At 39.2% G+C, this 21,871-nt stretch overlaps 1 protein-coding gene across 2 annotated transcripts; it reads right to left on the minus strand.

Annotated features, from left to right (window-relative positions):
* Positions 1 to 781: 781 nt before the first annotated feature.
* Positions 782 to 4,661, minus strand: LOC127951989 (zinc finger protein 750-like). 2 transcript variants are annotated; one of them, XM_052550171.1, is made up of 3 exons: positions 4,264 to 4,661; positions 1,970 to 3,227; positions 782 to 1,831 (listed from the first exon to the last, which is right to left on the minus strand). In XM_052550171.1, the coding sequence occupies exons 2-3, from the start codon at positions 3,184 to 3,186 to the stop codon at positions 1,213 to 1,215; spliced, it is 1,836 nt and encodes a 611-aa protein (XP_052406131.1). In that variant the 5' UTR covers positions 3,187 to 3,227; positions 4,264 to 4,661; the 3' UTR covers positions 782 to 1,212. The 2 variants fall into 2 exon arrangements, with proteins under 2 accessions (XP_052406131.1, XP_052406130.1); XM_052550170.1 differs by having other exon boundaries at positions 1,970 to 3,230.
* Positions 4,662 to 21,871: the final 17,210 nt, after the last annotated feature.

Below are 21,871 nucleotides of genomic sequence, written 5' to 3' on the forward strand. Positions count from 1 at the left end.
CCCAGCCAGGGGTGAGTGTACTGCAGGCTTACATAGATTTTAGTCAAATGTTTAAAATAATTTAAATTAAACTTATAGATATTTTGATTTAAATAAAGATTTCTTGCAGTATGATGTGTATATATCATTTAGGGTTTTTTGGTCTCAGAATGGAGATAAATGCTTACTAATCTTTCCCTGACAATTCAAAGCCCCAGCAAGAGCTTCAGTGGCTGAATCAGAAGAGAATAGCTGAGAGTAACCAGGCCACATTGTGTAAGCTAAGAGTAAAAGTTGTCCAGAGAATTGCCTTGACTTTTTTTAAAACAATGTTTGGCCAAATGGGGGAAATTGAGGAGTGATTTATTGACAAAATATGATGAAATGAAGAAAGGATGCTTAAAAGTATTAGCTATTAGCATTTTGTAGGCCACTTGTCATGACCTGGCCCAGTACTCTGTCACTGAAATGGGACCTTTTATGGGTTGTGTGTGAACGCACACACATATTCCGGGTAATCACTGGCAGTGTGAAAGCGGCAAAATCTAGCGACCCGGAAACAATTGCCGGAACACATTACCCGTGTTTTTTTCCCGAATCACAGTGTGAAAGGGCTTCAGATTGTTGGCTTGAATTTTTTTACAATTGTATTCAGTTAGCTATTTGATTTGAGTTTTACTTTTCCACTGACAAATTGTCATATCATAGCTATAATCATTGTACATCCACTACACCATACTCAGTTTCAAAAATATTCTGAAGCAAAGATAATTCACTTTATGCAAACACTTAATTCAAATACTTCAAGCTAAACAAGATCCTTTATTAAAAAAAAAAAAATGCCACCACCCAGCTTCCTTTAATGATCTATTACATGTTTTGTCAAAGCGCACACAATTCTCAGTGTACAATGTGGGCTGCCTTTTTCTTACAATCAGTGCTTAATGTTGTACACTAAGAATATTTTGGAAATATTTATATTTACATTTATGCATTAGTCAAATGCTTTTGTCCAAAACAGCTTACATTAAAGATGTCAATTCATGCATAGCCTTGGAATTGATCCCATGACCTCTGAACTCTAATGACAAGCAATTTTAGAAACATAAATAGAATAATAATTTAAGACTTCAATGTAGATGTCGGCCGTCTTCCTGTAAAGTCTCTTGAGTATTGATCTTGAGCATTGCTCCTTTGTATTTGAGTTGCAGTCCACACATTGAGATCTCTGAATCAGCAGTTTTGTGACCTCTTTCTTTGTGTTCGAGCAGGTTCTTTGACCTTTGCTCTTTTGGTAGTGTGTCTCAGAGGTCTACAGTTTACCCGTTTTTGTCCCAGTGCCCGTGTGCTCTGTTTTGATGTGTCTGGAGTGTCTTTGACTGAGCTCTTGTCTGGGGAAGGAAGACTTTGACTGTTCTGGCCCTCAGTTGTTTCTTGTTGGCCAATAGAAGAGTCATCGATAATGTCCTTTGAGCTAGCTAGCTGACACAAAGCAAAGGCGGCGGTGTGCCTCTGGTCACATGGGTCTATTTCTTGTTCTCTAGATGGAACAATTGTGCATACATCGGCATTTTTAAGGGCTTGTCTTTCTGGAGTTTCAGAGCTTGTGGTATTGGGCAAGGCTTGGTTGTTGGACTGTACCCTGAGGCAGAGGTTGAGCGGTGCCTCATCCTGACTGCTTTCTGAATCATAATGGATCTCTTGGTCAGGGTAGTGGTGTGTCATGTTGCTGGATATGGCCCGGTCCTTCTTGGAAAGGTTAAGAGGACCTGGCTCCTCCTCAGTTTCTTCCTCTTCCTTTTCTGATGAACTCTCACTGCGTCTTGCAGAAGCTGTGGTTTGTGGTTCATTCCTAGAAAGATAAGACAAGATACCAATGTTTTTTCCAAATATGTAAAGAATAGCATAATCATTCGTTTGTTTGTGGGCAACCTAGCCAGATATTCTTTTGTATGATTGTGATGTGAAGTGTAACATGGAGTTAACCTACCTGTCTTTCTTTTGAAACATGTTCTCTAGAGTTTGTCCACATGATTTATTGAGTAAGATTTCAGTTGCTATAGTAGCCCCTGGATCAGCATGCTGTGATTGATTGACTGGGAGTGACTCCCCATGAGAAACCGTGATCCGCTGGGTTACATCTGCAGTACTTGGCCTGTCTGGAGACCCGGAGGCGGCACATCCTTCTGAAGGACTCCTACGAGTACCTTTGTCTACTGTTCTGTTCTCCTGGAAAGCCCTGTCCTCAGGAAGTCTGCCGTAAGAGCCAGGATGAGATAGGGGTACTAGATGCCCTCCATACTCTCGAGGATAAAGTCTGTTGCTATACACATCCAGAGGAAGATACCTGGTTCTTTGTAAGGACATGGACAAATCAGGGTGTTGGTAGAGGCTGTAGGGTAGCTGTGGACCAGGGATAATAGGATGGCTGTATCTGTAGTGATAAGGATGGAGAAGGGAAGTACTAGGTTGGACCAAAGGTGATGGAATTAGAGGTCTCTGGGTCTCTCGAGGTGTGAGTTGGTAGGCTGAGGTGTTTGCTTGGCTGTGTGAGTAGTGTGTGTAGAGAGAATTCAAGGGCCTCTCAGGTACCATGTATGAAGGATAGTCCGGTATTAGAGGAAGAAGAGGTGCTGTAGAAGCAGGTGGAACCCATGGTGCCATTTGGTGGTAAAACTGAGGAATAGATGAAGATGATTGATCAACTTTGTGTGGAGACCGAGAGAGAGATTGACTTTCACATGTTCGTGCAACTGGTGAGAACGCTGAAGATATTTTGTTCTGTCCAATGCCCATGCCCTCATTTTTGTCCCTGGCCTCACAGATTGGCTGAGGGACATCTTTAGTGACCTCCTTGATGGGACTTTCAGGCTTTTCTCTTGTTCCCTTACCCATATCCTCTTGTTCAACCTTGTCATTGATCCGTTTTATTGGTTTGCTGGCTTCATCTTCTAAGGGAGGCTCTTTACTCTTGTGGTTGAAGGGGAAATTATGCTGGGAAGCTCTGGGTGTTTTCCCAGTCTGTTCCATGCGCTGAGACACCAGAGAGATGGAGTTCTTGCACAGATTATACTTCATGTGGTTGAAGAGATGAGACTTGATGTTGCAGGTGAATGGACACTGGAAGCACTGGTATTTGAAAGGTTTGCCAGGAGGGCGGGGGATGTAATGGGGTTTTTTTGGTTTTCTTCCCTGGAGAGTGTCCATACTGGATGTTCAAATCCAATGCTGCGTGGTTTGTCAGCCTTCTTCTGGCAACAGAAAGAATAATAATAATTATTAACCATTCTACCATACCCTGGAGCAAAGCCTCATCTGTTTGTTGGGTCAGAAAGGTACTGACCCAATAAAAAGAAAGTTTTCAACTTGGCTGTAGCTGTTCTGTATTGTTTGTCGGCCTGCGTGTTAGCATGACATGCTCTAGCTGCGCTGCTGAAGCCAGGGTAGGCCTGTAGGAACATGCTTCCCTTTTTAAAACCTGATGGCGTGGGAAACCACATACACCTGTTTCCCATGACCTTACCTGCAGGATACAAACTCCAGACATTTAAAAATGTATCTCACTTAAAATGTAAACGTAGAGAAGCTACCAATGCTATTGGAATGATATTTCATCTGTTATAACATATGTAACAAACTGGACTGCTTCAGTACTTCATGGAAATTACTTTGAAAAGTACAATCACTACAATCAGGATACCTAATGGTCCAGTAAGAGTGAAAAGATTTTGAGGCCTAAAGGTTTGTATTGGGAAGCAGAAGATTCAAGAAAGAGTAAGTTATGCAGAAAATGACTCCACCTTAAGGAACCTGTTTGTCACAAGCTGTTGCAAGAAGTGGTGGCTCAGGTTTTGCTCCTATGTTTCATTCGAAACCGCTCCCTCCTCAAGGCACAAATTAAAAGGCTTTTTTTTATTGTAAAATTTTATTTTGCGTTTAATGTCTTGTTTCCTTGTTTTTGGTTCTTAGTCATTCTCCTGTGGGTACACCGATATATTGTAATCGATTTTATAATAATACGATTTTTCAGATTTCTTTGGTTATTAAGAGTGCTGAATATTATGAGTATATGAAAAACAATTCTGAGTATATGTACAAACACACGGCAAATAATTTAGAATATTTCCTACCAGATGTAGACTAGCAGGTGCATCTATAGTCAGCACTTTAGATATACCACAGAAACACCTGCTATGAAGTACATCAGCAATTCAGCCTTTACAATTGCTTAAAGTACATGTGAGCAGCAATAAGAAGAGTTGCCACTGGAAACTGCGGCCTTACCTGTATTTAGACTCGGCGTTTGGGATGTTGGATGTATCGTCAATGGATGTGTGTCCACAGCGTACCTCTTGAATCGTGGTCCCACAGATGATGGTCCCACAGTGGAACAGTTTGGCTGATGTTTTTGTCCTTGAGAGCGGGTGTCTGTTCGTTTAGGTGCTCCGTCTAGTTTCTGATGAGTCTGATGAGTCTCTCACGTTCTCTCTGAGGTGTTGACTCTGTGGGGTGGAGTCTGTGCCCAAGCAGTAGAGCCCTGAGGCAGCATCAATGTGCTTGATATTAGGCAAGCCCCAAGCCACGATACGTTGCTAGATTGCCTCCTCTGTCACCTAGTGAGAATCTACATAGATGAGAAGCCAGACAAGACTGTTTGTGGCTTTTGTTTGCCTGTATGGTTGAATTAGCCCAGGAGTGGTAGAGTTAGGTGTGAAGCAGGTTTGAGGATGTTGTCAGAGGGGTGTGGAGATATTGAGGACAACCAGCGAGATTTGCATGAATCCAAATGTGCACTGTGCCTGATATGAAGTGTCTTTCAGTATGGTTATGAAAATGCAGTTACTTTTGACAGATCTGGATCTTTGCGTAATTCAACCAAATTTAATGGTAGATTTTAGTGTTGTTTTGAAAAATTTATTCACGTTTATCTGCATATACAGCATGAATCATTAACTCAATTTCGGCTCCACCTAAGATTTTAGAAGACCGTTCCTAGTAATGAGGTTCTTCCAAAGGTCACCTATCAATACTCTCTCTCTCTCTTTCTCTCTCTCTCTCTCGTGTGTATTTGCATCTATTTATGCACGACTTACATTTTATCATGACTGTTCAATAATCTAAATCACAATTTTATCACAAAAAAAAGTTTAAAATATATGTTTTGAGCAATTAAAACTCAAAGAGTGCTGGAAAACTCAATCAAAAGTGTCAATAAAGACAATTATAATGTTCCAAAAGACTTTTATTAAAAAAAAAAAAATTGCTTGTTATTTTGAACTTTTATTCTTCAAAGAATTCTAAAGTGTCACATTATGCAGCACAGCACAACATTGACAATAATAAGAAGAAATATTTATTGAGCATTAAATCTTTATATTAGAATGCTTTCTGAAGGATCATGTGACACTGAAGACTAAAGAGAGAAGCAATTCGGCTTTGCATCACAGAAATAAATGACATTATAAAATATATTCAAATTGCAATTAAAGAGTTAATTTAATTATTTTAAATAGTCCAGTTCATTAGACTTCCTGTGTGGTGGTGTAATGGATCAGGTCAAGTTTAAAATGAGAATATATGAAAATACATATATTTTTTCTCAACCCTTGATGAAACTCCTGTACGCCCACTGTTTATTCAAGCGTTTGGAGTGCCCTTTCTTAGATCTTTGTGAAGATGTTTTTGGATGTTCTCCAGGATGAAAGCTCTTTCCACCAGAACCAACTGTGGAGAGAGCTGATCTGATGTCAGTGATGGGTGAAAACGACAGCTCAGCCTGGGTGGCTCTGTTGACCTTATGGTTACACTTTCTCTCCAATGAAAATACCTTTTGTTTTTTGTAAGTTAGGATAGGTTAGGCTGTGGAATTTGATTAGTGAGGCTTCAGCCCCTGTACTGAGGGCTCTTTGTGTTTCAGTCAGCAAGCGGTACAGAATGTGGTATGGGAATGGATTTTTTTTTTTTTTTTTTTTACAATACTACCTTGTAATTATTTTAAGAAAATTCCTGTCACAGCAAATTATATTTGAAAGAAAACTGCTGTTTGACAAAATTCCATCTCAAGAACGGATTGTTCTATATTACTGTTTTGAACATCTCTGGAAACTTTTTAAATGAGAATTGAACTTCCAGGAGGAAAGTTAAGGCTTGTATTATAAATGTCTAAAAACGGTCAACAGCCTCTTCTCATACCTGTTCGCCTGGCTGTACTTATTCACAGCCTTAAAACCAGTTTATACACCTCTCACAGCTCAGAACCTCTCCCTACTGAGGATATATAGTGTAGTCTGTTGGTCTAGTAAATTACCAAAATTTAAATGGAGTGAGAAGCAACAACCATAATATGTGGAAAAAAGAGTAGAAGATATGCCTTACCAAAAGATAAACCTTGCAAAGCTGATAATTTAGACAGAAAATTGCATTCATATTTCGTCCCAAAATATGAATCATTTGAAGAGGTCTACTGTAGATTCAAATAATGAAAAAGTAACAAATTTTGTAGTCATTATGACTTGTGTGCGTTATATATCAAGTCTTATGAATGTTTTGTGTGAAATATAAATTGACAACCAAGGGTCTAAAATGCACTGCAATTTCAACCAACATTGGCACACAAGTTTCAGTACTGCTTTGATACATATAACTGATTTTTGGGGGAAATCTGCAGAATGGATTTGAATGTGCACAGATTTTATGTGGTCAACGTATAAAGATCATGTTGGTATTTTTGTTTTATGTTTCACTGTAGCATGAAGTCCAGATATCTCTGGTACAAGACAGCAAGCTTTATTTAATGAGTCTTTTTCAGATAGCTAACATATTTTCTGTGGTGTCCCATGAGAAAGTTGTCTATTTGCTTTAATTGTGGTGCTTGCTTGTATTATTACCACTCAGACTTATGGTTATGGATTGCTGTATTTAACTTTGCTGCGTAACTGTATTGTGTAATTCTTCTACTAATTCTGCCATGTTCTGTTTGTGTGGTGATGTAGTGGTGATTCAGCTCAGCATAAGAGTTTCATCAGCAGAAAGCATTTTTTCCCTCCCAGGTTCAACAGTAAGCCTTTCAGTCACCATAAAACCATAATGATATTACAAGAATGACAGCTGAGAGATGCTCCGATGGGGCCCCCCTCCCTGTATGGGACAAGTGTGGGCCTGTGTGTAACTGACTGTGCCCTTCAGTTTGTTGGCCCTCCCCGTAACTACCCTCCTCCCTATCCCCACGGTGCTGCCAGGTTTCGTCTGTTGTCGTGGGTTTCGGTCGCCATTTGGCACGCAGGCTGTAGGCCTGTCGAGTCCTGTTCTAATTTCATCAGCAGTCAAAGGTTGTTTCTATGAGCTTACTGACGCTCTCAGAAACGGCGTCATTGCATGAAACTACACTATTGTTTTTTTTTTTTTTTTTTCTGTTTGTTTTTCTTGATTTTGGAGAGAGAGTGTGTGCGTGTGTGTGTATATATGGTCCCCTCTGACTTTTTGGACACTTTCACCCAGAAAACCTGTATGACTCTTTCTTCAGGGACACAGAAAAAAAAATGGAGATTTTGTATTGGTCTTTTTTTTTTATTTATTAGAATTACAGTACATGAAGGCTGAAGCTTCAAATGATGCAAAAGCACATTAAAAATTTTTAATATTACTCATGCATCATATTATATTCATTATGTCTCCTTTGTGCATTCATACAAAAAAAAAAAAAAGTAGAAGTTTCTGGTTGTGAGCGAACCAAATCTTTTCAGTGTATCGGATGTGCAGTTTTACAAAACAGGTCAAGATTAATTCACGAACCTGACTCAAATTCTGTTTAGTGAATGTTTTAAGTGAATAACAACAACTGGTTTGTTCTTCGCATTAAGCTATTATATGACTTTAAAAGCCTTGGAATAGTATAGTATACAAGACTTCTAGGCTTCAGTCTCCATTTACTTTAATTGCATTTATTTTTATTTTTATGTTTTTTTTTATTTATTTTTTGTTCTATAGAGGAAAATATTCCAAAGAAGGAACTATCCATTTAAGCTTAAATACATTTACAGTGCACAGGCAGCATGTTTCATTTGTTTCCTGACTGACTGTATAATCTGTAGAAGAATGCATGACATTATTATAAAACAATAACAGTGACACGTCTTGCTCTGCATGCATGTTCAGTCTCTGTCCATTTTATGCTGCTCCAGGCCATGATCAGTTGTTCATCGAAACCAGCACGGCTGTTTTAAGCCCGTAGGGTTGTGCGTGTGTATGTTTGTGTACTTCATTCTCCCAGGCTGTGAGTGACGGTGGGAATACCTCGCGGGCACGTTCACACAGCTCGACTCAGGAGGAGGAGTGCTGGAATTAAGGGAAAAGAGTGTAACAGGCTTATGGGGGCACTGAAATGATAGATGAGCTTTGAGATGAGAAGTACATGCTTGTTTGTGATATGCCTTATCACTAGGGGTGAAAGATCTGAAGGTTTAGATGAGCACATGTTTGAGTGAAAGCACTGACAGCGTGTCATCTCAGCTTCTCAAACTAATCAAATAATCAGTGAATGCCAAAATTTAGGATACACAAAACATTTCACAGTTGTCCTATTTATTTTGATGTCATTGTTGTTGTCATTATATACAGTATATATGTGCAATAATCATGCTGTCTAATCAGCATCTTAATCTGCCACACCTGTGAGGTGGATGGATTATCTCGGCAAAGGAGAAGTGCTCACGAACACAGATTTAGACAGATTTGTGGATAATATTTCTCAGATCTTTGAGTTCAGCTCATGAAAAATGGGGGATAAAACAAAAGTGTAGCGTTTATAATTTTGTTCAGTTTATATATATCACTTATCATTTCCACTTGTGCTTTTCCTGTACTTTCACAGTGCACTTGTGCAGTCTGGATCCAGAACACCTGAGAAGAGATGATGCTGACCCTCAGAGGACCCCAGATGATGCTAACCTTGAATCAACAAACAGAACTAACAATTATTGCTAAATGTGTGACTGAATCATATAATAACTTAATAATATTGATAGTTCATCGTCTAGCTGACTACGTCTTGTATTATTATTATTTTTTCTAAAATCCTGTCAAATGTGCACAAACTACTAGCTACTACTAAATATTGTAGAAACATAATTTTCTGTAAAGTTGCTTTGTAACGATTTATTTTGTAAAAAGCGCTATACAAATAAACTTGAATTGAATTGAATTGAACTTGTTATCGCAATTGTGTTTGACAGGAACATCACCTGCAGAAAGGCCGCTTCCGTGAGTTTCTCTTGAAACTCTTTAAAGGTGAAGTGTGTAAAAATTTGCGAACTGGTTACTAAGTCTGAGTACAAACACTCAATCTATCTTTCATTAGTCAGAAAATAAGGTAGTTCAACCCTAAACTGCAAGCATTGGTTGAGTCAGTGTTACAACAGTTTCACACCATAAAGTTTGATTTATTTTTTATTTAACCTTAATTTAAGCAGAAAAGACTCTATGAGATTAAAAGTCTCATTCACAGGAGTGTCCTGGCCAAAATGGCCAATTAATATCATCAGAAATTTACACAACACAATTACATGTCATTGAGTCATCTTCCATTTGCTTAATAACTGTTTTAAAATGATCCAAAGACAGCAAATTGTGTCACTTTAATTTAGATTGAAGACGATTCCAATCAGACGGAGCTGCATAAATAAAAGCTTTTTTACCTAGCAAATAATAGTGTGAGCTGCATCCTGTTGCATCTCGGACCTATGAAATTATTATTTATTTTAATTTCTTAATTTTTCCTAAATTCCGTTTTGTTTAGTTATTTCCCCAAATTCCATTTACATTTTTTTCTGGACTCATTTGTTTGGTTAAATTAAATGTTGCTATTCAGAAAACATGCATAATTAATCAAAATCATGAAACTTAAACTATTTAACATCAATTTGTAAAAAGTTTCTGTGTTAAAGCATGTCTAATTATCTGAATGCATAAACTCAACTTAATTGATTTTTTTGAACAATAGTAGTGTTTTATTTAAATGAAACGGTAAAATGCTCATGAAGTGACTCTCAGAGCAGTTCCAGGGATGTTGTTCATATGTCCTCATTTAGTGAGATGGCAGACACTGAAATCACCGCAAGCACCACATAATCTTTACAATGTTTATTATAGATCGTAAAAAAAGTCAACAAAAAACTTGCGTCTGCGCCATTCATTAACACAGAATTCATAGTTAAATAGTCTTTTTGTAATCTAATATTCACAGACACTAGTCCATGATTTCTTCACTTCCAATTTGCATTTAAGCAAAAGCAAGGGACATCATTAGCTTTTGCAAGTAATATCTTTCAAATTTGGTAAATGATACAGTGCAACCTCAGGATAGGAGAAAGTATTATAACAGAAAGAAAAAAAAATGACACACTTAGGCTGTAATTTTACCTAATGTTTCTGCATACATAAGAAATTACAGGAAACTTAAATTTTGCTTCCTTTTCTCTCTTTTGTGTGTGTTCACTGCTGGATTTGTGCACTTTTGGATGGGATAAATGCAGAGCACTAAATCTGAGTATGGGTCGCCACACTTGGCCACATATCACGTCACTTTCACTATAAACACCTGCACTGATATGTAGTGTTTTTGTGAAGCCTGCTGAGTATGTATATCTCTAATCTGATCCTCTGAGATATCCTGTTTTCACAAGACACCTTCCCCCTTGGCATAGACATTCTTACAGCAGAGGACTATTTCACGGTGGGTAACCTGAATAACTGCTACTTAACTATCAATTAAGGAGTAAGAAGGTGACAATGTGTGACTAAGATCTGTTTTGGCATGTGTAATTGAACCCAATTGTTCTTCATAGTACACTCTGCTAACATTACAACAGCAGGTAGATCAGTCATACACCCCATTCCTCAGAGCACTTCCGTTTAAAGCACAGTCACGGCATGTTTTGAATGCATCAATGAGCGAAGCAGCGGTTACCATCCCTACAGAATAATGTCACCATTTGAATGTGACACCTTAGTGTATTAAAAGAGCAATGTGAAAAATTCTAGCCTTTGGGAGCAAAGAGCCATACTCAAGGCTTGCGGCATGACCTGCTGTTAAAAACCATTGGATGTGTTCACCCAAAACTTTCCTGAAAAGTACTCACCTGGAGTGGTTTGTTTATTCATTGGAACAGATTTGGAGAAATTTTGCATTATATCAGTTGCTCACCAATAGACACTCTGCAGTGAATGGGTGCCGTCAGAATGAGCGTCCGAACAGCAGATAAAACACAATATTCCACACCACTCCAGGCAATCAGTTAATGTCTTGTGAAGAAAAAGCTGCGGGTTTGTAAGAAACAGTATCACTTTTAAGGCATTTTCAAGTTTATTTTCATTCAAGGTGAGACCTCCTCACTCAGGCGATTTTGGACTGATTCTTTTTGGTATAGATCTGAGCATGATTGGCATGTTTGTATATGCCTAAACAAACAAAACTAAGAGAAGAAATGTGCCAGGTTCAAAAAAAAAAAAAAAAAAACTAAAAACCTCTCCAAATGTGCCTCCAAAAGCCCTAATATATGACCATCAGTACACATACAGTACATATGTGCACAAATACATTATGAACAACTCACAACTGTTGTTATTGACATATGTGTCCTAAAGTAGCACAATCATTCTATTGATTTCTGACAGTCAAGAGGGTTTTGATGGAAAATGGTTGTGTAAAACTAATTTACGATTGTTTTTTCCCAGTGTCTACATTGCTGGTTTTGAGGAATATGCACCAAACCCTTAACTGACCACTTGGTGGATATGAAAGTCAATCACTGCGATGGGTAAGTATATGTGTGCCATTTCATGTGGATTCTTTGGTTTTATATTTTTAACTGAGGCTGTATTTGCTTTTATCAGGGTGATCAGAAAGATGGACATAAAAGCTCTGCACAATCGAACTGTCTGGGCTCCTGAATACATGGCCAACACTGGTGAGAACAGCTCCATATGTCTAATATATGCCAAACTCAACACTTCTCCTTCACCTCTACACAAAAAGCCCAGTGAAATTTTGTGGCATCTTGTCTTTATGATTTCAGTGTTACCCCAACACAAATCCAGAAATGGATTTACACAGCCATCATGGCACTATCCTGTGCCTCTCTATGAGCTCACAGCCCAGAACAATAGGTTACAACCAGAATTTTGAAATGCATAATTTTCATTGCTGGTCATTTGAGTACTTGTGCACATAGTAATATGTGTCTAGTGTTATGTTATAATGCTTAAAATTTGATACATAATAGCTTAATAGTTTTTTAATAGCTTTTTTCCAATAAATTGTAAGATTTTTTTTCAAGAATTAACATTTGTACGTGTTGTTTTGAGAACAATTTTAAGATAGGAAATCTTCAATTTTAGAAAGATTCTTTATGGATATTTTTGGGAATACAAAAAGTTTAATCTAATCTAAAAAAAAAAAAAAAAAAGTAAGCGCAGAGTTGTGATATGATTACAGATGATTTTAGAGATGTCAGTTATATCATTTATGTAACTATTTTGATGGAGATAAAATCAAATGGAATTAAATTGTAAATTGATGTGAGACTCATTAGGAATTGACTTGATTTAAAGTGGAAATTTTCGCATTTTTAAAACTATTGACATAAAAAGTTTAGAGACACATTTTGTCCAGCGTCTTCAGAATTAATGGATTAGTAGACAGAAAATAATATTTTTTTCAGATGTCTCTGAATCATTCACGTTACAATGCAACAAAACAGAGACTCTCTGGTTTTCTCTCATCATTTTTATTTCAGTCTGTGACCTTATTGAAAATCTCTCTCCCTCTCCTCCAAGATGCCTTTTGAAGATGACCCAGTTACCAATGAGTCAACCAAACCTCTTTACATTTGCATTAATTAATTAAAAAAAAAATGGTAACACTTTAGTATAGGGTCCAATTCACACTAATAACTAGTTGCTTATTAGCATGTCTATTATTAACATATTGGCTGTTTATTAGTGCTTATAAAGTACATATAATGCATGACATCCATAATCCTACCCAATACCCTAAACTTAACAACTACCTTATAAACTATTAATAAGCAGCAAATAAGGAGTTAATTGAGGCAAAAGTCATAGTTAATGGTTAGTTAATAGTGAGAATTGGACCCTAAAATAAAGTGTGTCCAAAAAAAAAATAACTGCTGTATTTTTCTGTTTGCTTGGCTTTTATGTTGTTATTTTAGCTCTCGTACTTTATTACATCTCAGTTTCTGCCATGAAGATAAGCTTAGATGCTAACATGGCAATTAGAGTATATAACTACTACTATTATATAATACTATAAAGTACTTCTACCGCGAATGTCTCACGGGGGAGTGATTGTTAAATGGATTTGAGTTCATCTAGATTCTGGCATTGGCTAATAGACGACAGCTTGAAGATGAATGCACTTTAAACAATGGGCGCGATTAATGCTTGTGATTTTGATATGAAATGCTGTACAAGTACTTATGGGTGTGTTTTTGGGTGTACACGTATTTTTGGCCATTTATTGTTTGTTTACATCCATTTGTTGCCATACGGATCAGCTGGCTAGTCAATACCTGCGGGTCTTGTGTATACCTGCAATACCTGCGCTGTGGCTGCGTTTATGATCCATGACAAACTACAGAAGGTCAGACCTCATAATGTCGCATCTGCTCAAGTCTGTGTCTGAACATGTTCCCTAGATCTTGCCTGGGCTCCAGGCCGCCTGTAAGGTAGTCCAGAAATGACAAAGTCTAACAGAAGCCAGGAGGGATGCAGTCACAGCCATGTCTCGGTGAGCAACACCTTTGTGCTTGAAGAACCAGTCTGCCTGAGCTTAAGCTCGGTCAACGCCTGCTACTTCCTGCAGGACCTGAAATTCATGTCTCCGTTCACTGCTTTGTCCCATCTTGCATTGCATGTCCATGTGTCCTGTGCTTTCTTGTGCTTCTCAGGGTGTGTGTAGCTGTAGGAGTGTGTGTCCTTTGTGAGGACAACATAAGGTTTGTGTATGAAGCCCTGACAGCAATGAATATTAGCAGGGCCATCCTATAGGTGGTGCGGTCCCACTGGGTCCCATAGCGAATGGACCCCCACCCCAGAAAACGATTGCAACCGAACTGAGGGGGCCCCACCTCAGGTAAGGATGGCCCTAAATACAGTAATAGTATTGTAGATTTACTGTTGTTCTGTAAAATAATAATAATGAATACATTTAAAATAATAATGTATTATTATTATTATCAACATCATAATTAAAATGTATATGAAGCTAGTTAATTTCATTTAATTATAAACATTAATCAAACATATAAAGAAGTTTTACAACAGTAATAATATTGTATTGTATTGTATAGATGTTATTATCATATGGGAATTAAACAAATTAAAATGTATAAAAAGAAAAATAAATGTTATATAAACAAACATAAATATCACTATAGTAATACTATTGTATTATGAAAACAATATTATAACAGTATAATAATAATAATAATCTAATAATCAATGCTCGTCTGTTGATTTTGATTATTTCCTCATTCCAGCTTTGGATAAAAAAACATCTGCTAAAGGACTAAATGTAAATTGTGAATGGACAATGAACCAATCAAAATCAACAAAAGAACAATGATATACAAGTGCTATAACAAGTCCCAGTTAGCTTAATTCAGTACATGTAGCAAGGATATTTAAATCATAATAAATACAAATACATTTGAAAAATAAATGAAATAAACATATATAATACAAATATATTAGAGAAGCTAGTATTATTAGTTTTTAGTTTTTTTTTTTTTTTAAAACAAGCTGTTAGTAAATAAATAGAGTGCAAGTCTAAAAGGGGCATGTTTTTTGTTTGTTTTTTAAAGAACAGAGTAAGAATCGAGAGTGCTATAGTCAGAAGGTCAAATAAAAATGGAAGATATGTTTTTAGCCGATTACCTGAAGATGGTTAAGGGCTCAGCTGCTCGGATTGAGTTATTATTATATTCTCATTATATAATGATGAGTTGAATCAGTTTAATGTAGTCATTGTGATTAATGGTAAAATAATGCAATAAAATTAAGGCAATACATTAAAATAAATGTACAAAGAGACTTATGTATTTAATTAATATAATTATCTGACTAATTATGTCATTCAATCTATGTAGTTATTGATAGTCCTAGTGTATTTTTCTTTTAGATTTGGATGATTGTAAATGTTGCTCTACTCACTGTCTGGAAGTGTACTTTTAAATGTAACACTAAACATATCACTTTGTCCTGTCCTCCGGCCTTGCCCTCGCTGTCCCACGAGTGACACATTCCTCACAGGTGCCTCCAGCCACAACAAACCTTCAACATGATGCTGGACGTGTCAACAAACGACATGTGCAGTGACTAACGAAGTGTCATCAAATATTTAAGGCGTCTTTTGTATCCCTGTGTTTTTCAGAAAGCAGTTTGACAGTCACAGTGCAGCTCTGAGTCTTGAGGACGGTGAGGGTGTGCAGCCTTATGGACGTGACCCTGCTGGTGGTGGAGTCTGCTCCAGGACTCCTCTGCTCTGACCTGACCTGTGGGACGCTGTCAGTCTAGCTTAAAGAGAGAGTTCACCCAAAATAGATTTTTACCTATATGAGTTATTTTGAAGAATGTGGGTGACCGAACAGTAACTGGTCCCCTATTGACATCTATAGTATTTTATTTATTTATTTATTTCCATATTACGGAAGTCAGTGGCTACCGGTTGCCAACCTTCTTCAAAATATCTTTTTACGTGTTCAGCAGCTGAAAGAAAATGTCTACGGTTTTGGAACAACTTGAGGTGAGTAAATGACACTATTTTCACTTTATGGTGAATTAAACCTTTAAATTATGTCATAGTAAAAATTATGCACCATTGCAGACTTGTTTTGTGTAGAGTTCAGCGTATGATGTGTTGCCTGGCTCAGCAGGCTGCAGAGAAGATTGACCGCTACGAGCCCACGCCAGCACTGTTTGTGTGTGTGTGTGTGTGTGTGTGTCTGCTTCACAGTCAAGACCCTGCAGTACCTCACAGTCACACCAGGAGGAGCTACTGAGCATCTTCCCTCAGTGAGTGCAACAAGGGAGTAGGTACTCAGGAGCGTGTCAATACAGTCTAGTTGTACTAACACACCTTATAGCTCACTTCAAATAACTGTATTTAGGATATGTAAAAAATGTCCAGCTGTGTATTTTGATATGAATGCCCATTATACTAACAAGTCAATTGAACAGATCTGGCCAAAACATGATTCATGCCTTGATGCTTGATGCCTCCACCCAAGTGTTAGGGTGCACTAGCCGAAAGTATAATCATCACTTTGTTTGTGGCAGTGTGCTTCACTTCAAAATGAGCAAACAAATTGGCTGAATTTGAGGAAAATAGCAAATGTACCTATATACCAAACATTGTTTATTTTTCTGAACCAAGGCTTGTTATGGCATTGAAATGTTCAATTTATACAGTTTTTTGACGTAAGTTGATAGCCCAAGTATAATCAGAAATTAATTAAGATTTACATTTTTGATCATACTTTATTCTTTAAGGTCCAATTATGCCCATTAAAAATACATTAGCTACAACTTAAGTAAGTAAGTTTGTTGTTATGTTTAGGTATTGGGCAGGATAGGGATAGAATATGGTCATGCAGAATATGTGTTTTATAAGTACTAATAAACAGCCAATATGTTAATAACAGGCATGCTAATAATCAAACATTCAGAGATTGTCCACCATTAACCCTATCATTAGAAACTTCATTTATTTTTCCATTTTTATTTTTGGGTGTATTTGTCACAAACACAGCCTCTGTGGCTCCCTCCGGTCACCACCAGAGGGAACCGTCACCCGAGTATTAACCTTCTTCAAACTCCATTTCCCATACACCCCGTACCTGGGGCTGATTACCTGCACAGGTGTCGCTCATCTTCATCCCCTATTTAAGGAACTCTCCCTGTTCTCTCAAACGCGAAGTCTTGTTTTGCCCATGCAGACATTACCGAGCGTTTCCCCACTGTTGGATCTTCCGTGTATGACCTGGACTGTTTATTGGACTCTGATTCCCTGCCGCCTACCTTATCGACCTCTGCCTTGTTCTCTCGCCTCTGCCTGCCAGCCGCCAGCCCTGATTCTACGCTCTGTCAAGGTTTATGATTGTGATTTGTCTACGTGGTATCTAACGCCCCTGATTGACCTGTTTCTGTTTACTCTGTGGATTATTGAAATAAAGCTGCTTATGGATCATAACGTCTCTGACTCAGCGTTACAGAAGACTTCGCCAGATATTGATCCAGCGGCTTTCTTCCAGATCACGGCAGAAGTATCCGCTCAAGCCGCGGCGCTGACAGCACATCAGCAGCAGCTGAATCGACTCACCTCTCTCACCGAAGAGATGATCCGAACCCTCCAATCACTCCGCCTGCAAACCCCGGAGGGAAACATTCCAGCAGCACCTCAGCCTCAGCAAATGGCCGCCGCCGTGACCACACCTCCCGCTTCAGTAAGCCCGCGCTTGGCGTTCCCAGGAAAATTCGATGGATCACCAGCCAGATGCAAGGGGTTCCTATTACAATGTTCGATGTTCGTTAACCAACAACCCTCGTTATATCCCACAGAGGACAGCCGAATTTCGTTTGTGTGCTCTTTGCTCACGGGGAGAGCACTAGATTGGGCCACAGCCATCTGGAACGGGGATCGATCAGTTTTCACCACCTTTCCAGCATTTCTACGCCGGTTCAGAGAGGTTTTCGAACATCCCGATGGAGGTAAGGAGGTTGGTGAACAGCTTATTGCACTCCGTCAAGGAGGAGGAACGGCCGCGGATTATGCCCTTTCATTCCGCACCCTAGCTGCACAAACTGGCTGGCCAGACGATCCTTTACGCCTACACTTCAGGAGGGGACTGGATGCTGAGCTGCAGACCGAACTAGCCTGCCGAGACGAGGGCAAAACTCTCGAACAGCTCATCGATCTGTCCATCAAGGTAGACAATCTGATTCGGGCACGTCGGCCCCGATACCGAACTCCATCATTCACCCCAGTCAACAGCTCAAGCCCGGATCCAGAACCCATGCAAATCGGAGTTACCCGATTAAACGAGGAGGAAAAGTCACGCAGGCGACAGCACAACCTGTGTTTATACTGTGGCTTGGCTGGACATTTACGGGCTTCATGCCCCACTCGACCGCCGCGACATTCAGCTGCGGTGAGTTATCCCTCTAGAACCTCTTCAATGTTGGAGATACCAGTCATGTTATATGTTCAGGGAGTTGGCATCGAGGTGAGGGCATTGATTGATTCCGGAGCTGCGGGAAATTTTATTGATACCACTTTCATGGAGACTCATAACATCCCATGTATTCCTTGTACTTCTCATTTGGCAGTGGCAGCCCTAGATGGACGACCGCTGGGCTCCGGTCGCATCCAAACCATCACTGAGGAGTTAGAACTCACCGTCGGGGTCCTCCATTCTGAAAAGATCCACCTCTACAGCTTTCAATCTCCTCATAACCCCATCATCTTGGGACTGCCCTGGCTGGAAAAGCACAATCCAATCATCACCTGGTCAACGAAACAGATATCCCAATGGTCAGATTATTGCAAAGAACATTGTCTCCATTCCTGCATACGACCCACGATCACTCATACTTCCCCATCGGCCTCTCCACTGCCTCAAGAGTATGACGATCTCCAGGAGGCTTTCAGTAAAACCAAGGCTGCACAGCTACCTCCTCATCGACCAGGCGATTGCGCCATTGAACTGGTACCAGGCGCTCAACCACCCAAGGGCCGAGTATTTCCGCTATCTCAACCCGAAGCCACAGCCATGAAGGAGTATATCGAGGAGGAATTAGCCAAGGGATTCATTCGACCTTCCACTTCACCAGCTTCTGCAGGATTCTTCTTCGTGAAGAAAAAGGATGGAGGCCTCCGCCCTTGTATAGATTACCGCAGGGCCGCGGGAAGTAATTTTGAACAGGGGGTGCTGTGAATTTTTTTTTTTTACAAAAAACCTATGAGCCTATAGGCCTATTTAAAATACATTTTAAAAATATATACATTGAGATTTACTACTTTATTGTCATATACACTTCAGTGCACAGCCAGCCAGGGTCTGAAACACACAGACATCAGTTCTCAGATATGCGCAATGCGCTATTAATCTGAAGCAGAAGCAGAATCAGAAATAATAGTTTAAATAATAGTTTAATAATCGAAAAAAACGAAATAATTACTTTCATTACAATTTCAGATAGCCTATACATACATGCAACTCATTTATATACAACAAATAATATTACAACAAAATATAATATTGATCAAACTTCACAATAACGCTAAAACAATGCAATCGATTTGGTCAGCTGGCTTGAGTCACTGCACGTTTATGTCACACGCAACTCTATTAACTCCAAAATCTTTTTACGCACACCACAAGGAAATAATCTCTGACTATTTAAGCAATTTGTTTATTGAACACTTCTCCACATCCATTACGCAAAGGACACACGCACAGTATAAAGCTTTCTGTCTCCATCTCCAACCTTTTTACACAAACCACAAGGAATCTCCGACTATTTAATAGGGCTGGGTAAAAAATAGATTTTTCGATTAATCGTTTTTTAAAATGTGGTCGATTCAAAATCGATTCTCAAAGGCCATGAATCGATTTTTTTTCCGTATTTATTTCCGCATACATTGAACGTAAGATTAGCGTTAATCTAATTACAAATCTTCTCCACTAGATGTCACCCTCTTATGTGCCTTGTGCGATGTTACCAACGAACCTATCATTCATTCATTCAGTTTAAAGCAGTGGTTCCATTTTCTGCAATGTGCGTCAGGTCATGCTCCCGTTCGCGTCTTACAGACTGCATCTTAAAGCCTCTTATACTTTCTGCGTCCTCGAGTCCGCTATGGACCGCTATGCAGGCTTGATGTAAAACATCGCCATCGGAGAGTGTGTACTGAGTCTGAGCAGACAACCGCGCGGACAGGTGCGCGTGGTCAGTTGTCTTCAAAAGCACAATTGCACATGTTCAGGCAGTGTGAAGAATCCCATTGCCAATCGAACCAATCGGGCCGGGCTCGGGCTTGTGCGGTAAATGAGCGGTCATGTAATGTTTCGATTAGCACGAGAAATATGCGAAAATGTATGCTGAGTAGTTGAAACGGAGGCTTGCTTCTGACGATTACGTTTCGGTAGCACCAGCAACTAAAGCAAAGTCTGAGGTTTGGAAAAGTTTTGACCTTGTTTATAATGAGAATAATGAGTGAATAATGACGCACCATCAATGAGCGCAGGAGCGCGCTGAAGACATCTACAGTGGATTCAATCATTTTCCTCCTCATAAACACTTAGGCCTTACCTAATCTTGGTGAGTAAATGTTTTTCAAATAATAACTAAATATTACTTGAGTCTTAAATGCATATTGTAGACAGAGTAGGCTATATAAGCTAATGTTGGCATTATTATTTTATTATGTCAGCTGCTATGGCGAAGCAAATCCGGCAGAGCCTTTATCTTAATTCATTTCGTTATTGCCAAATACCCATCTTAATTTATAATTTATCTTAATTAAATTTTTTAAGAAAGACTTGTTTTTATTGGTGCGTTGGCCTATTTATATGCTAAATGAGCCTATACCTTAGGGCTATTTATAGAGTGCTGAGATGTTACGATGTTACAGAGGACTTATTTTATTTCTTTGTTCAAACTTCCAAGTGGCCTATTACGTTAGTCATGTATAAATTATGTTAAACTATGTATAAATGACTCATTCCTGACAAAAGGCAAAAGAGCTGTGTGCTGCGTACATTTGAATAATGTCGGGTTGTAAATGGGTTCGGGCTTTTAAAAAGCTGTCAATCAAAATGTACGTGTCGGCTCGGGACATGTCGGGCTTAACTTTTAAGGCCCGATTACAGCTCTAATAGAAAATCGAATCGAAAATCGAAATCGAATCGAGAATCGAAATAGAATCGATTTGAGAGCTTGTGAATCGAAATCGAATCGATCTGGAACATCTGAATCGATACCCAGCCCTACTATTTAAACGTTATTTAACAGTTCTCCACAACCATTACACAAAGAACACACGAACGAAATAATACTTTCCATCTCCATCCCCACCACCTTAAAAAAATTCTATAGTGTACTACTTACAATTGCTTGGCTAGTCAAAGCTGATCCCACACTTGTTGCCAAAAAAAAAAAAAAATGTTACAAGCGCGTTACAAATATTTTAATAGGCCTACATTTTTTTTAATCTCCCTCTCGTCACTAGGGGGTGCTGCAGCACCCCCAGCACCCCCACTTCCCGCGGCCATGGATTACCGTGGCCTCAACGATGTTACGGTGAAGTACCGATATCCCTTACCACTCGTCCCAGCGGCCCTAGAGCAACTACGCCGAGCAAAGTACTTCACTAAGTTGGACCTCCGAAGCGCCTACAACCTGATCCGAATTCGAGAAGGGGATGAGTGGAAGACGGCCTTTTCAACCACCACTGGGCACTACGAATACCGGGTCATGCCGTTCGGCCTTTCCAACAGTCCTTCCGTGTTTCAAGCCTTTGTGAACGACATATTCAGGGATATGTTGAATCGTTGGGTCATAGTCTACATAGACGATATCCTCATCTACTCCGAAACGTATACAGAACATGTGAAGCAAGTCAAAGCTGTCCTCCAACGCCTAATCCAGCACCAACTGTATGCTAAACTAGAGAAATGTGAATTCCACAAACAGACTATCTCCTTCCTGGGGTATGTAATCAGCGCTGGAGGAGTAGCCATGGAGGAGGGGAAGGTTCGCGCTGTAGTCGACTGGCCCCTACCCCAGACTCTCAAGGAACTACAACGCTTCCTGG

This window comes from Carassius gibelio, chromosome B3 (genome assembly GCF_023724105.1).
Source record: "Carassius gibelio isolate Cgi1373 ecotype wild population from Czech Republic chromosome B3, carGib1.2-hapl.c, whole genome shotgun sequence".
In the NCBI taxonomy this organism is placed as follows: domain Eukaryota; kingdom Metazoa; phylum Chordata; class Actinopteri; order Cypriniformes; family Cyprinidae; genus Carassius; species Carassius gibelio.

Coding starts and splice junctions, on each gene's coding strand:
- LOC127951989 (XM_052550171.1), bottom strand. CDS start 3,186: ATGGACACTCTCCAGGGAAGAAAACCAAAAAAACCCCATTACATCCCC. Junction 1,832..1,969: donor ATGTTTCAAAAGAAAGACAG/GTAGGTTAACTC, acceptor TTATCTTTCTAG/GAATGAACCACAAACCACAG.